At 31.9% G+C, this 15,397-nt stretch overlaps 1 protein-coding gene across 1 annotated transcript; it reads right to left on the bottom strand.

The window, feature by feature from the left end:
* Window positions 1-8,799: 8,799 nt before the first annotated feature.
* Window positions 8,800-14,897, bottom strand: LOC111627828 (E3 ubiquitin-protein ligase TRIM71-like). The gene has a single exon (XM_023371477.1). The coding sequence runs from the start codon at window positions 14,326-14,328 to the stop codon at window positions 12,034-12,036; it is 2,295 nt and encodes a 764-aa protein (XP_023227245.1). The 5' UTR covers window positions 14,329-14,897; the 3' UTR covers window positions 8,800-12,033.
* Between the last annotated feature and the right edge of the window lie 500 nt (window positions 14,898-15,397).

Below are 15,397 nucleotides of genomic sequence, written 5' to 3'. Positions count from 1 at the left end.
ACTACAAACAAAAAAGTATTAAGCATTTTCATACATCTATTTCACAGAAAACAATATGACAGGTGGATGCCTCCTACACACACAATACACTACACAGCAATTGCTCATGCTGATTATAATGTATATCAGCTCTGTCAGGAACAAAGTCCATACTTGAACAAGAGCATCTTGAAGTTTCTGCTGGAGTATTTTTAGTGAAGGCTGACAGGATATAACTTGTCTTCCTAGATCAAGGATTTCCAAATTTTTTGAAGCCACAACACCCTTTTGGATGAGATTTTTGCTTGTGACCCCCCTATTACTTTGTGTTTCTTTCCTATTGATATCTCCCTCTTTCTACAATTACGATACCATTTGCAACCTCATATCTCTGCAAAAAAAAGTTTTTCATCGACAACTGCCATCAAAGCAAAAGCAAGAAATTGCCTTGAACTTGAAAATGAATTAATTGTGTGTTTCAAATGGAGAGCCCAAATTTGAGAAAGTAGTTGCTGAGAAACAAGCACATTTCACAATAAGTTTTCGTTGTAAATACAAAATAAATCTGTTAATATGGCTTTTTTGTTTTATTGTGTAAAACCTCTCCGTACTCCCTGGGAGATTATGACCACATTTAAAGGAACCACTGCCCTAAATTCTACATCTATGGAATTTAGATCTAGCTTTAGATTTAAATTTCTAGTTAGAATTAGTCAATTTAATTTAGATTTAAATCTTAAGTTAATTTAAAGTCTGCAATAATGAAAAGTTAGTTTTAAGTAGATTTAATTTAAATTTATATTCCATGCAGTGAATATCTTGTGCAATAGTAAGTCTAATAATCTTGTGTGTAATAAATACAGCCCTATGTGCATGGACATTATCATCTGTAAATATGAAATCTGTACTCATAGCTCCTCAGAATAGTCTCACACAGGGTTCCAAAATCTCACCTCTACCTTCTTGAAACAATGGCACCATTGCAAAAAATACAAAGCACAATGTGACCATTAAAAATAATGCCACTCCAAACTACCAAATCCAAACTGGTTTCTATCCACAATGATCATAGAACTATATCAGTATCCCAATTCTCTCCAGATCCTAATCTGAGAATAATTCTGTACACTGTACCTAAACTTGTTAGTGAACAGAACATTGAATGAATGGCAATGTTGGGCAAAGTTCTTATACCATCTTAAATAGGCTCTTCTGTGCACAAAGGTCAATGAATGCAGTATATTGAGTGTCTGGCAAAAAGCCTAAAGCCTCCCAAAGACAGTTTGTTCTGAAACTGTAACACCAGCAGCTATAGACAGCTCTACAGAACTGCCTATCAGATATTCTTCCATTACAACACACTGTTAATATCAAATAGCAGTCCTGCTGAGATGATAACTCATGAACTTCCACTTTCTGGCTGACATCCAACATCAGTTCTTTGAAATCTAGCCCAAAGTCTGAATATGATACTCTGCGACACATTCAGAATCCTGGGCACATCTGTGACAGGCCTGCTTATGGCCTTCCAATAACTCTTCCTTTCATAAAATTGTCTGTATGGAGTCTTTGTAGCATTATTACTGTCAGTATCAAACAGTAAAACAGTACTGTCCTCAATGGTTAAACCACAACAAAAACAATGCCATGCTACAGCCGTATTTATGGAGTTTGCATATTTTGCATAAACTTGTACTTTTTAAATGAAATATTCAACTATAATCTTAATATTTTGATTTTCTGGAAATGTTAAAATAAACAGCATAAAAGTTTTGGTTTATTTTTACTCTATCTATGGATCAGATGATTATGCTCACTTTTGGACATACATGATTATTGTATGACAATAATTTATGGTAAAACTCAAAATGTATATGCATGCATATATATATATATATATATATATATATTTATATTATAATCCTCAGAAAGTAGTAAAAACTTAGTATTCATAAATTCTGCAATAATTCAAAGTTAATTTTAAATTGACAATGAAAAAGAAAGAACATTGTCATCATTTTGCTTTATATATATTATTTACATAGAAAACAAAATGATTGTTACTGTATTATTGATACAAACTACATGTTTTGTGAAGTCAGTAATGAAATATAACAAAAATTAATATGTATGATATACTGTATTACATATCATCTCTACTTTCTTTAAAAATTGCATAATCATAATATTTAAAAGATTGCAGTTTTATTGATAAAATATCAATAAAAAATTGTGACTCATGATTTTAACATTTTTGTTTTTTCCTGATTTTAAATGGAGCCATCAATCTCTGAAACTTATTAGTTAAAATGTTCAATTTTCCCAATTTAATAAATTTTTATATATTATACACATTTGCACACTGTACATGTGTATAATACACTTATATCCAAAAATAAACATAACCATAATCTTAGCAACCACTGATCAAAATAGAGTGAAACCTAACAAACAGAACATTGTATTCTTTATGCAACAAAACAATTTAAAGCAAAACTTTATTTATATCAAACTACAAACAAAAAAGTATTAAGCATTTTCATACATCTATTTCACAGAAAACAATATGACAGGTGGATGCCTCCTACACACACAATACACTACACAGCAATTGCTCATGCTGATTATAATGTATATCAGCTCTGTCAGGAACAAAGTCCATACTTGAACAAGAGCATCTTGAAGTTTCTGCTGGAGTATTTTTAGTGAAGGCTGACAGGATATAACTTGTCTTCCTAGATCAAGGATTTCCAAATTTTTTGAAGCCACAACACCCTTTTGGATGAGATTTTTGCTTGTGACCCCCCTATTACTTTGTGTTTCTTTCCTATTGATATCTCCCTCTTTCTACAATTACGATACCATTTGCAACCTCATATCTCTGCAAAAAAAAGTTTTTCATCGACAACTGCCATCAAAGCAAAAGCAAGAAATTGCCTTGAACTTGAAAATGAATTAATTGTGTGTTTCAAATGGAGAGCCCAAATTTGAGAAAGTAGTTGCTGAGAAACAAGCACATTTCACAATAAGTTTTCGTTGTAAATACAAAATAAATCTGTTAATATGGCTTTTTTGTTTTATTGTGTAAAACCTCTCCGTACTCCCTGGGAGATTATGACCACATTTAAAGGAACCACTGCCCTAAATTCTACATCTATGGAATTTAGATCTAGCTTTAGATTTAAATTTCTAGTTAGAATTAGTCAATTTAATTTAGATTTAAATCTTAAGTTAATTTAAAGTCTGCAATAATGAAAAGTTAGTTTTAAGTAGATTTAATTTAAATTTATATTCCATGCAGTGAATATCTTGTGCAATAGTAAGTCTAATAATCTTGTGTGTAATAAATACAGCCCTATGTGCATGGACATTATCATCTGTAAATATGAAATCTGTACTCATAGCTCCTCAGAATAGTCTCACACAGGGTTCCAAAATCTCACCTCTACCTTCTTGAAACAATGGCACCATTGCAAAAAATACAAAGCACAATGTGACCATTAAAAATAATGCCACTCCAAACTACCAAATCCAAACTGGTTTCTATCCACAATGATCATAGAACTATATCAGTATCCCAATTCTCTCCAGATCCTAATCTGAGAATAATTCTGTACACTGTACCTAAACTTGTTAGTGAACAGAACATTGAATGAATGGCAATGTTGGGCAAAGTTCTTATACCATCTTAAATAGGCTCTTCTGTGCACAAAGGTCAATGAATGCAGTATATTGAGTGTCTGGCAAAAAGCCTAAAGCCTCCCAAAGACAGTTTGTTCTGAAACTGTAACACCAGCAGCTATAGACAGCTCTACAGAACTGCCTATCAGATATTCTTCCATTACAACACACTGTTAATATCAAATAGCAGTCCTGCTGAGATGATAACTCATGAACTTCCACTTTCTGGCTGACATCCAACATCAGTTCTTTGAAATCTAGCCCAAAGTCTGAATATGATACTCTGCGACACATTCAGAATCCTGGGCACATCTGTGACAGGCCTGCTTATGGCCTTCCAATAACTCTTCCTTTCATAAAATTGTCTGTATGGAGTCTTTGTAGCATTATTACTGTCAGTATCAAACAGTAAAACAGTACTGTCCTCAATGGTTAAACCACAACAAAAACAATGCCATGCTACAGCCGTATTTATGGAGTTTGCATATTTTGCATAAACTTGTACTTTTTAAATGAAATATTCAACTATAATCTTAATATTTTGATTTTCTGGAAATGTTAAAATAAACAGCATAAAAGTTTTGGTTTATTTTTACTCTATCTATGGATCAGATGATTATGCTCACTTTTGGACATACATGATTATTGTATGACAATAATTTATGGTAAAACTCAAAATGTATATGCATGCATATATATATATATATATATATATATTTATATTATAATCCTCAGAAAGTAGTAAAAACTTAGTATTCATAAATTCTGCAATAATTCAAAGTTAATTTTAAATTGACAATGAAAAAGAAAGAACATTGTCATCATTTTGCTTTATATATATTATTTACATAGAAAACAAAATGATTGTTACTGTATTATTGATACAAACTACATGTTTTGTGAAGTCAGTAATGAAATATAACAAAAATTAATATGTATGATATACTGTATTACATATCATCTCTACTTTCTTTAAAAATTGCATAATCATAATATTTAAAAGATTGCAAATACATTTTTTATTGTTAAGAAGAATTAATAAATATTTTCATTTTAAATTAGTTTTTCAATATTTGTAATATCTATATTATAAATTTCATTTTATTCTAGCAATTATGTAAAATTTCTGACAACTTTACTTACAACTGTAATAGCTTATAAATGTTATACTGTAATCAATATAAGTAATCCAAGTTTTTACAATTAGTAAAATCAGTGGAAAAAAAATATTAGCTTAAAATGCAATTTAAATTTTTTTACATATTTTCAGAATACATAATGATGTTCATGCAGAGCTGTTGCTATTATTTTTGTATGATGCAAAATACTTTTCTATTAATACAAAAATAATAAAAAATAAAAACTATGTGAAGAAATATTTATACAATAATATAATTTAAATCAGTAACAATTGCATAATTACATTAATTACAATAAGTGTAATATAAATTTTTATTACATTATTTATTTTCATGTTTTCTAATGTTAAAAAAGAACTGTAATAAAATATTAAATTAAGCTATTAATTTATAATTATCATAATAAAGAATATGTTATTAACGAAAAATGCATTTGCAGAGTTTATATTTCTGAAATTGTCTGTCTGTTATTTTTAATGCGTATAATAATACGCATTAAAAATATCTGAATTATTATATTTTATTATACAAAGTTAATAACAGTATTTCCATTATTTTGTATAACCAAATTATTCTGTACTGTATATAATTCTACATTTAATAAGATAAATGTAACTATCTACTCATTGTCCATTTGAAATATATGGGAAATTTAAATTTTTTGTTATTATTTGGATTTTCTATTAAATATACAATATGTAGTTATTTAATTAATCAGATATTATTGATATACTCACATAACATAAATCAGATTAATAATAAAATTATTATCCTTTGTCTTTGATTATTTAATTTAATACAAATAATGAGAATTAATAATATAAAATATGCAATTCATTGAAACCAAAAAGAATATCACTATATTTAATATGCAAGAAGCATATTAATAAAATTCTTTACTATGTTTTCAATATCATTAATTGAAATATTACAAATGCTTCTAAATGATAGTTTTAAGATAAGATTATTTGCAATTATAAACCAAAGTAAGCACAGATGAAATAAAATTATCCATGTTTATTTCTCATTTACCTGTAAATGAGGATTCTCTATATATAGTATAGAATCTATCTGGAGATAAAATTATTGAAGATGTTGAAGCAGTTTCAAAAAAATCATTTTTAATTTAATATAGGCTTGAAGTCTGAATAATTGCAGATGACTATGCATTTGTCACAATTTTAATGCAAATTGAAATGACAAGCAAATATAAGTTTACATATAAATCAAAATGTTTATTGCAAACTTCAATAAAATATAGCATTGAGAAATATTAACAATGAAAATTTATCTAGTTTTGAAGAACTGNAAAACTTTCACAAAAAATAAAATTAGACATTCTTTACTCCTTTACATAAAAACAAATTTTTTTATATTAAGCAGATTAAAATTTTAACTGGTGGTCATCTTGAAATGAATTTGTCTAAACTTCTTGGTTTAAAAAAATCCAATTATTATAATTATTATCGCTTTTGCTTTCAAGTGAGAAACAAATATTTGTTATCAAGGACAGTGCATGAATATAAGAAAACTTTCTTCTAATTTTTTTTTTCATTGAAAAGTTCAAATATTGAACTTTAACAAGAGAAATCAGATATGTTGCACATTTTTTTTTATTTTTTAATAATATGAAACGATTCATTTATATAGTCTAATAGATCTTTATTTCATAACTATATTCTATCATAATTTTTAATTCTTTTATATCAATGTAAGAGGTAAAAAATAACTTTTGCGATGTAAATGAGTAAATTTATTTTTTCTAACGTTTAACACACGTTAACGAGTGACGAGAGGATTAGAATCGCGAATGAAATGCATTTTTCTATCTCTCTCTCTTTGTAAAAGGATTCGTGCGGGTTATATATCGACTTAATTTGTGATAAACTTCTGCATTATCTAAATATGTAACTTTTTTGACGTTAAGCAAATATCTCGGCGGTATCCAAGTAGCAAGATATATTTCGATCGCTTCAAATATGGCCACATCCACCCTATAGCTGGCCTACCTTCTATTGAGCTTTCTATCTAGTAGGTCCAGTTATGGTAAACGGTTACTATGGCAACGATGCTGGAGGGTTGTAGCCTAATCCACAACGGATCCACCTTTACTTTACCCGAATCTGTCTGCAACCGCAGTAAACACGACCAATCAGATTTTCCACCCATAAATTTACTCAAGTAATATTTCTCCAACTTTTTTAGAAGGTAAAAAAATATGCTACACCCATTCGGTAACAATAACAAGACTCCTTCACCCAATTGTAACACTTAAATCTCCTTTCCAGATTTTTATATGTATTTTTTTTGTCAAATAAAAAAATAATTTCATCGGGGGCCTTCTCGAATTTTTTAACATGTTTACGCAGATTTTTGTTGAAAATCTAACGTGTTCTGTTTTGCTAGTAAACAAGGATGTTTTAAAAATAGCACAATCATTGTTCAATAGAAAAAAATGCTTGTGAATGACTCGAAACTTTGCTATTATTAATGGGGCCACGATCACAATTGTTACTTGTCCCTTTAACACATCTATACGGTAACATTAATTACAAACTGACAATAAATTGTTATACAAGACGTATCAGTCTAGAGGTTGATAAATTTAAAAACCCTTCAGAGTTTATTGTTTAATGTATACCCGCACGCAATAATATTTAAACACTAGTTGTGTGTTTAATGTCGATTACTACAAGTGTTTATTATGTATAGGTAGTAACAAATTTACAACTGAACACTTTAAAAATTAATAAGATATCAATTATAAATGCTTCGTATGCTAATAACATCTAAAAAGTAATGTATGCTTGTATATTTTTTAAATATGTAATGTTTATAATGCACAGGATCATTTGTTTGAATTCCTTAAAAATTATACTAATAATAATATATTTATAAGCAAATAGGAAATGAGCTGTTTTTTTAAAAACTTTCATATATCAATTATAAATATTTATTAAATATAAATATTAAACAACAAAATTTAACTCAAGTTAAAAAAATTAATATCTTACTCAAGGATAGTTCCCCCCCCTTAATTTTGATTTTCTACAATTTGAGATCACATTTTACAAAAACGTACAACACTAATGGCCTTTTCGCTAATATTTAAAACTAAAAGTTGTTTTTAAGTGTTTACAGAACACTGCTATTTGTGAATTTATAACTTGCACTTAAAAAAAACTATATTAACTTGATTTTTTCTTTAGGAGAAACTCGGAAAATTTTAAAGATATCTCCTCTTTTTTAAGTATTTTGCGTAATATTCTATTCTATGAACGATCTTAATCGATAATTTAGCTACTTTAAAAATAGCTTTAACATTGAGAGCAAATTTATATAACACAGATTAACAGATCAAATCCACTGAAAAAACTTTTAATCGTAGACTTAATGACATTTACTAGTTTTTTTTATCAAACTATATTTGCGATTATATCAAACGATCAAAATCAACAATTGCCAGCGTATTAAAATTACCTTCGGGTGATATTTTTATTTATGTAAGAGTATCAAATTTACATTACAGCCGAATAATAGGTTTGGGCTGAACGTAATCGTTTTAAAATCCATATTTTGAATTTAATCCATTTGTATTTCGTCAACAAATAGATCGTAAGACGTTTCTTTAATAAAATAATTTTTTTAACCAGGAAAATTTATCGACATATTTACGCCAGGTTATGTAAATCTTTAAACTGTAAAGCGTTGTTGCATCGGTCGAAATTTTGATGTTTATACAATATATCCACTTGTGACGTAACTGATACGAAACAATTGCTTTTCGGAATCGATAAGCGTAGACACCGAACTTCAAAGACAATAGAAATGGAGTAAAGTGTGCAAAATAAGTTATCGAAAACCGTTGTTATCGCTGAAACTATTTACAATTTTTCGACTCCGAAGAAAAGTTTTTACTTCGTTGCCTTATGCTAACGAAAAAAAAAATTTCTTTCATAGTTAGTGTTGTTGTCGAATTAAATATTCATGAAGGCAATAGTTATCTAGAACATTTTTATTTGTTTTGACCACAGAAGCAGGTACACAAAAAACCTTACATCAATTACAACCCAGGAAGGCCCCTCCACTCGTTCACAACTCCGTAATTTTATTATAGTTTTTACTCCCGAATATTTTATTTTGTACATCGAGATGGAGGGGTATCCCGTTCACATTTCACAAAAAAGACCCGTATGATTTTTTTATTTCAGTCACCTCCACACAAAAAACAAAAATGCAGATATATAAATTTTTCCATTCTCGTGAACACCCATCATTCAAGTACTGCTTAATTAGGAATGTATGCGGTCTTTGGAACACACTATCATGTGCGCATTCTGAACCTAGAATTTATCTGGAACGTTTACCTGTTCTACATGTCTTGATAGCGAAAATTTCCTTTATATATGGTATGCTTTCGAAACGCTTTCTCTTTCACAACCAAACAGCAACAGCTAAAGCAAGCGAGTGCCGTTGGGCTTGAGAGAAGGGAAGTACACTAAGGCAAAAACAAGTTGATGGGGAGGGGCAAAAGTTTACATGGTAGAGTCTCCCCGGGCCTCCTTTTTTTCTCGGAAATAGTACAAATTGTAAGAAGAGGGACGAAGGAAGTATACGGTGAACGTAAACAGGGGGAAGTAAGAAAGGGATTTTTCCAGTTCTGAAGGCGTTGATCAATGCTTCCATCTTGGAAGGGAATGTGTGTTTCTTGGCACGAGCTATTTTTTTACACATTTGACAATAAATCCCTGAGAAATAATGACTGGCGAGACTTGGTAGCAGTCGGCACGTAAAACAATTGGTTGGTTCGTAAGACGGAACGAACGAACTAAAAAATTAAAAATATTACACCTCCTCTTAACGAGTGACTGGAATGAGATTAATTCGGGTTCACAACCCAAAAATTGTAATACTGAGAAGCGATATAATTAAAAAACCTTGCCGTAAATACTAGTTTAGGATGACTTGGAATGAACAGAGCAGGCATACAACACTTAAGACAATAGAAACACACACATACATATATAACTATGAATTTTGATTGGAGATTTTCGTACACACGTCGCTGGCCGTATACTTTATAGGAAAGTGAAATTTTAAAAATCATTTACCATTTTTGTTATTTATAGTATGTGTATCCCTATTGGCCCTAATTCTTTTTTTAAGGCTCGATATACCCCATGACTGAAGTTAACGCTTGCTGCCTTGGGTGATGTATTAATACTTTGCAGCCACTTTTTTACTTTGAGAATAAACTTATTAATAACTTTTTTCTATGCCCATACGGTTCCGAACCATATATAAAATATCTACTCACAACAAAAATAATAGGAAGCTTTAATAGTTAAAAAAAAAAGATTAAATTTCACGTGCAAGGAACTGTTCATTTTTGGGAACTTTTTCGTATTTAGATCAACGCACGGAAATTTATGACTAGTTTTTGTTAGGTGTTTGCCGTAATTCAATAGCGTTGACGTTACTTCAGTCATGATCTTGACACTAAAAACCGAAGTCTTAAACTAAATATTGTGTAGAGCGAACAGAGGCAGGCGAGAAAGGCAAAACTCATTGTTGTGTCAAGCTGAGTTAGCTGCGTATTACAGTGCGCCACTCGACTGCCAGGTTTGGAGACGACGTGGAGTAAGTGCACCTGAGACTAATTCCTGGCTACTAGTAAACAACCGTTCGTCTCCCAAGTCGAGTCGCCATCTGGTAATGACACAACTACTCTACAAGCAATCTCAGTTCGAATATTTTTAAGAAATTTCCCTAATAAAAATTAAAAAAACACCCCACCCACTATATGTATATGACGGATTAGAGCTGACGTGCAAACTGATATAACCGTCATACGGTATTTTTTAAGTATGGAAACAGTGTTTTTTTAATTCTACAATCCTGAGGATGCAGTTAACTATTATTAAAGGATGATGTCTTTTTTTTTATTATTTATTAAAGGCCTTGTGGCCTGCCTTCTGTTTGGCTTTAAAAGCAAGACCCAGGATACCTAGGCGTCCAACACATAGCACTTTGAGCAGAAGTCAGGTAGAATGTAGATGTTGGGACACAAATACTGATGAGGAAGTTTTACTCCAGGTAATATCACCAAAATGATATTTTCCACAAAGGTTGTACTGTTATCTAATTTGTTAATATATTCAGGTCTGAGACAGGTACTACAAGCTCTATGAGCTTTCTCAGCTTAGTTTTTTCCTGGCTACAATACACTATCTGTTTGACATATATATGATTTTTCTTTGGAAGGAAAAGACTTACTTTAGAGTGATTTTGATTGCTGACAACCTGAAGGTTGTTGGAACTCACCAATTTTACAAGATCATCTTGTACTCTAAAAACTACAGTTGACTCAATATTTAAGCATGATCGAGAAATTAGAAATGAAAACTTCCTGCACTAGATGAGGAATTCTTTCTTTCTCTCCAAATAGGAAAGGAGGAAAATACGCCTCATCTCTAATACTGTTGCTCTGTTCATAAAAATTCCATGCATCAACTATTAAATTCCAAATACATCATTCAAATTTTCTAAATTTGGTCATATCCTCACAGAGTTAAAGTATATATATATATATAATCTATATTTTTTAACATAACATACTTAAATCTTTATGCTACTAGAGGTAAATTGTATTTCATTGATTTCTCACAAATATCACTATTATTAATGGCTGAGCACTTTTGACATCTCAAAACTACAAAAATGAAATTGAAATTTAAAAAAATCATCAATTACACTTAAAAACAATAGGACAAAAGTGCATTAACATTTGACAATTAGCAGCACAAAAATAATAAAACAGTTAGGATTTGATTCCCTGTTTCCTCCCAAGGAGGAAACATTCGTTAACTGAGTGAGGTAGAAATGTGGTGTCTCGGCAAATAGACAACCACAAATGAGGTAGATCACCTCGTATCACACTATTTTACCTATGACCACAAAAAACAGGATATCAATACATCACATCTTATTTGGCAATAGCCTTTCTCTAAAGAATCAAGTACAGGAACTGTCAGACACTTAAAACAATGAAAAACCTCTTAGGTATGTTAACATTAACCCTCAACTCATATATATCAACAAATGGTACATACCTAGAAATCCCTGAGCTATATAAAGTTGCTACTGGTTAGGATTTGAAATATTGCCTTAGATGCTGAGGTATGTTTACAACATGTGCATCTTATAAAGGCTTGAGGCAAATAAGAGGCAATTTTCAGAATACCTGGACCCGATTGTTGCCAAAGTCAACAATAATGATAAATCCATCTGGTGAAACACAAACTCCTGACGGTCGATCCATCTGTCCTTGACCATTACCAGGTGTTCCAAACTTGCACATGAAGGAACCATTTGGGTGGAAAATCTGTATGCGATGATTTCTTGAATCGGCAACTATGATGTGACCCTCTGCATCCACTGCTATTCCTTGAGGTCGAAGAAACTGGCCATTTCCGGAACCTTCATTTCCTAGAAACCGTGCAGACTGAAAATCTGGTTGAATAACCAATAGGCGATGATTGTTGAAATCTGTTACAACCACGTGACCTTCTGTGTCAAATGCAACGCCCCTTGGAGAATCAAAGTGTTTCCATAGAGAGCCTTCAAATCCATATTTGTTAAGGTAGGTACCATCTGGCCCAAATAGCTGAATTCGATGATTTCTAGTGTCAGATACCAAAATTTGGGACTCACTGTTGACAGCTACATCCCAAGGATAATTAAACTGTCCATTTTTGCTGCCTTTTTCTCCAAATTTTAATAAAAACATACCTTCAAAGCTGAAGACCTGTATACGATGATTGTCTTTATCTGCTACAATAATACGACTTTGAGAATCTGCAGCAACTCCTGCCGGTCGGTCAAATTGTCCTGGTCGAGAACCTGGAGATCCAAATTTATGCTTAAAGCTTCCATCTGGATTAAAAACCTGAATTCGATTATTACTACGATCTGCAACTATTATGTGGCCATCCTTATCTGTGCAAACTCCCCACGGTCGACACAGCTGCCCATCTCCTTCTCCCTCTCCGCCAAATGTGAAAAGAACATTTCCAACTGAGCTGTAATTTCTACCTGATCTTGCAATTATTGTAAATGGACTCTGATGAATGTGCATGCCACGCATCATAACAGATATGATGTGTTGACCTTCAATTTCAGGACTGTATGAAACAATATAGGTACCATTCTGTCGATCAGAAACTTCTGCTCTTGTTGCTACTCCTTTTGGAGTTTGAACTATAGCATTAATAGAATCTCCACCAACAAGTCGAGGATCTCCCAAATGATCTTTGGCATGAACAGTGAAACTGGCTACTCGACCACATAAAGCTCTTTTTAATCCAACGCCAGATGCTGTAGAACGTGGAGCAAAGGCATTACTAGTAATAAAACCCAAGGAACCAATAGCAGTAAGTAAAGCTGTATCGGGTGGTGTAAACAAAATATTATCATCTTCACAGGGTTTCAAAAGATTATGATGTTGCTGCTTGATCTCACCTACTTGACTTACAAAGTTATCTCTAAGTTTTATAAAATCCACATCAACAAGATTATCTAAACTTTGTTCTGTATAGTCTATTAGATTATTCATTTTTGTTTTATACACTTTTAATTCATCTATTTGAAGCTGTATAGTATGAACTTTAACTTGCCTTATTTTTTCCACTCTTCGAAGTAGTTCCCTTTCTCTCTCTTCCAATGCATTCATATGTCGTCTTATTGTAGCACGAATTTCCTTGGACACAGCTTGGATTTTAAGATCTATTCGTTCAGACATGCGTTGCGCCATCTCTATGCTCTCATCTATAACATGAGATTCCATTTTCAAATCTTTACATTTACCAGAAATAAGCTTCTTACAGGCATTCAGTATCTCTTCCAGATAGGAAACCGTATGACCCCTGTGAGATCTCATGGTGCATTCTCGACACAGGGCCTCGTTACATTGCTCACAATACAAGCAGATGATACTAGTTTTGTGAAATTCACAAGGAACAGGTTTACGTTCATTGATGGCAGGCAGAGAGGGAGGGGAATATTTTGTTTCTGCATATTTGATGCCAGTATCATCCACTCTGGTGATATTGTGATCTTTAGTGAGACGAACTCGCTGATGAGCCATCAAACAATTTTCACAAAGTGCTTCCTTACAATCTATACATCTCGCAGAAGCAGTGTTTCCATCATCACATGAGGTACACATGTTGTTATTAGAATAGCCATTTTCAAAGTCTTCTTTGACTACATCTAAGATGTCGTTAATATAAAAGGGTGGATGCAATCCATCGAGACTCTGTTCATCACCTAGTGTTTGCAAGACACTTTCGTTACATTTTGGGCATCTATAACTTCCCGTCATGGAATCGGCGCTACCTGCGTATTGTTCGTAACATCTGCCACATATAGTATGGTAACAAGGCAAAACTTTGGGCTCGTCGGGTGCTTGAAGACATATCTGGCAATATATAGCATGATCTGGTCTCATATCTGGAAAAGCAGATGCCATTTGTGACTATCAATGTTCCGCATGTGGACGTAGTTCGACAAACACTCTTCGAGTGCTAATGGAAGGGAGTATCTTTATTTTGCATCTGGCCAGATTAACCCTTACGATTTTATCCTTAAATAGATTCTAGCGCTTAAAAAAACAACAGAGAAGACAAATCTTAATAAAAACTTCACGTTCTGTTAGGCTTAGGATGAGTCTGTTAAAGCAAGCTTCGCTGTCATATCGACCCGTATAACGTTAAGCAGTCATAAGGTACTTACAGTAAGGATTATGACTTATGCTAACACAGTGATGATATTGCACATGAAACAGGAACAACTATAATTTCAACTTCGAGGAACATTGACCACTTACACCATCAACCGAAAACCTTCCTTCTAACTACTTCATCGAGACACAGCGCCCTCTAACAACCTTCTTCGCATAGGTTGATATGTCCGTTGCCACTCATGTCAACCACCAATGGCAGACAGGATTAGATAAGAATTCTCCTCCCACATTAACATTATTGTACATTTCCGAATTAAATCCTTTCTTTAGGCGCTTCCTAAGTTTAAAACGTCCAATATCGTAAAAATATTCGTCCTATTAACAATAATTAAACACAATTTAATGACATTTTTTAATAAACTTTAAAATTCATCGATCGACTTTATTGTTTTGTGTTATTGGTTATCAATCGGTGACGTCGCACAGTATTTAACCAATTATAGCGTTTATAATTCTTAGTGATGTTTTTAAATTTGGTTGATGTTTAAACACGTGGTTTATAGTTATTTTGAAATTTTTTTGTTTTTTTCTTCCGATCGTGTCGACTATCCATCATACTTTCTGTTGTAACCAGTTACTTTAGATTCAAAATAACGGAGAGGTAACATTTCACCTGTGAAAAGCAACTAGACAAAAAGTGTTTTATTTGGCTGTTTTAATTTTCACGATTAAAATATGATTTTTAACCGAATTAAACATTTTATTCTCATATATACTCGTTTTCGAAGGAATTGTCATGTTTTTAAAAATTAGAATGTTTATAATAATATTCAAGTAATTATTTTTAATATTAATT

Source organism: Centruroides sculpturatus, unplaced genomic scaffold (genome assembly GCF_000671375.1).
Source record: "Centruroides sculpturatus isolate CEXI.00-Female unplaced genomic scaffold, Cexi_2.0 scaffold377, whole genome shotgun sequence".
In the NCBI taxonomy this organism is placed as follows: Eukaryota; Metazoa; Arthropoda; class Arachnida; order Scorpiones; family Buthidae; genus Centruroides; species Centruroides sculpturatus.
Note: the sequence above shows the minus strand (reverse complement) of the source record. Positions and strands in the feature narration are given on the sequence as shown.

Coding starts and splice junctions, on each gene's coding strand:
- LOC111627828 (XM_023371477.1), bottom strand. CDS start 14,328: ATGGCATCTGCTTTTCCAGATATGAGACCAGATCATGCTATATATTGC.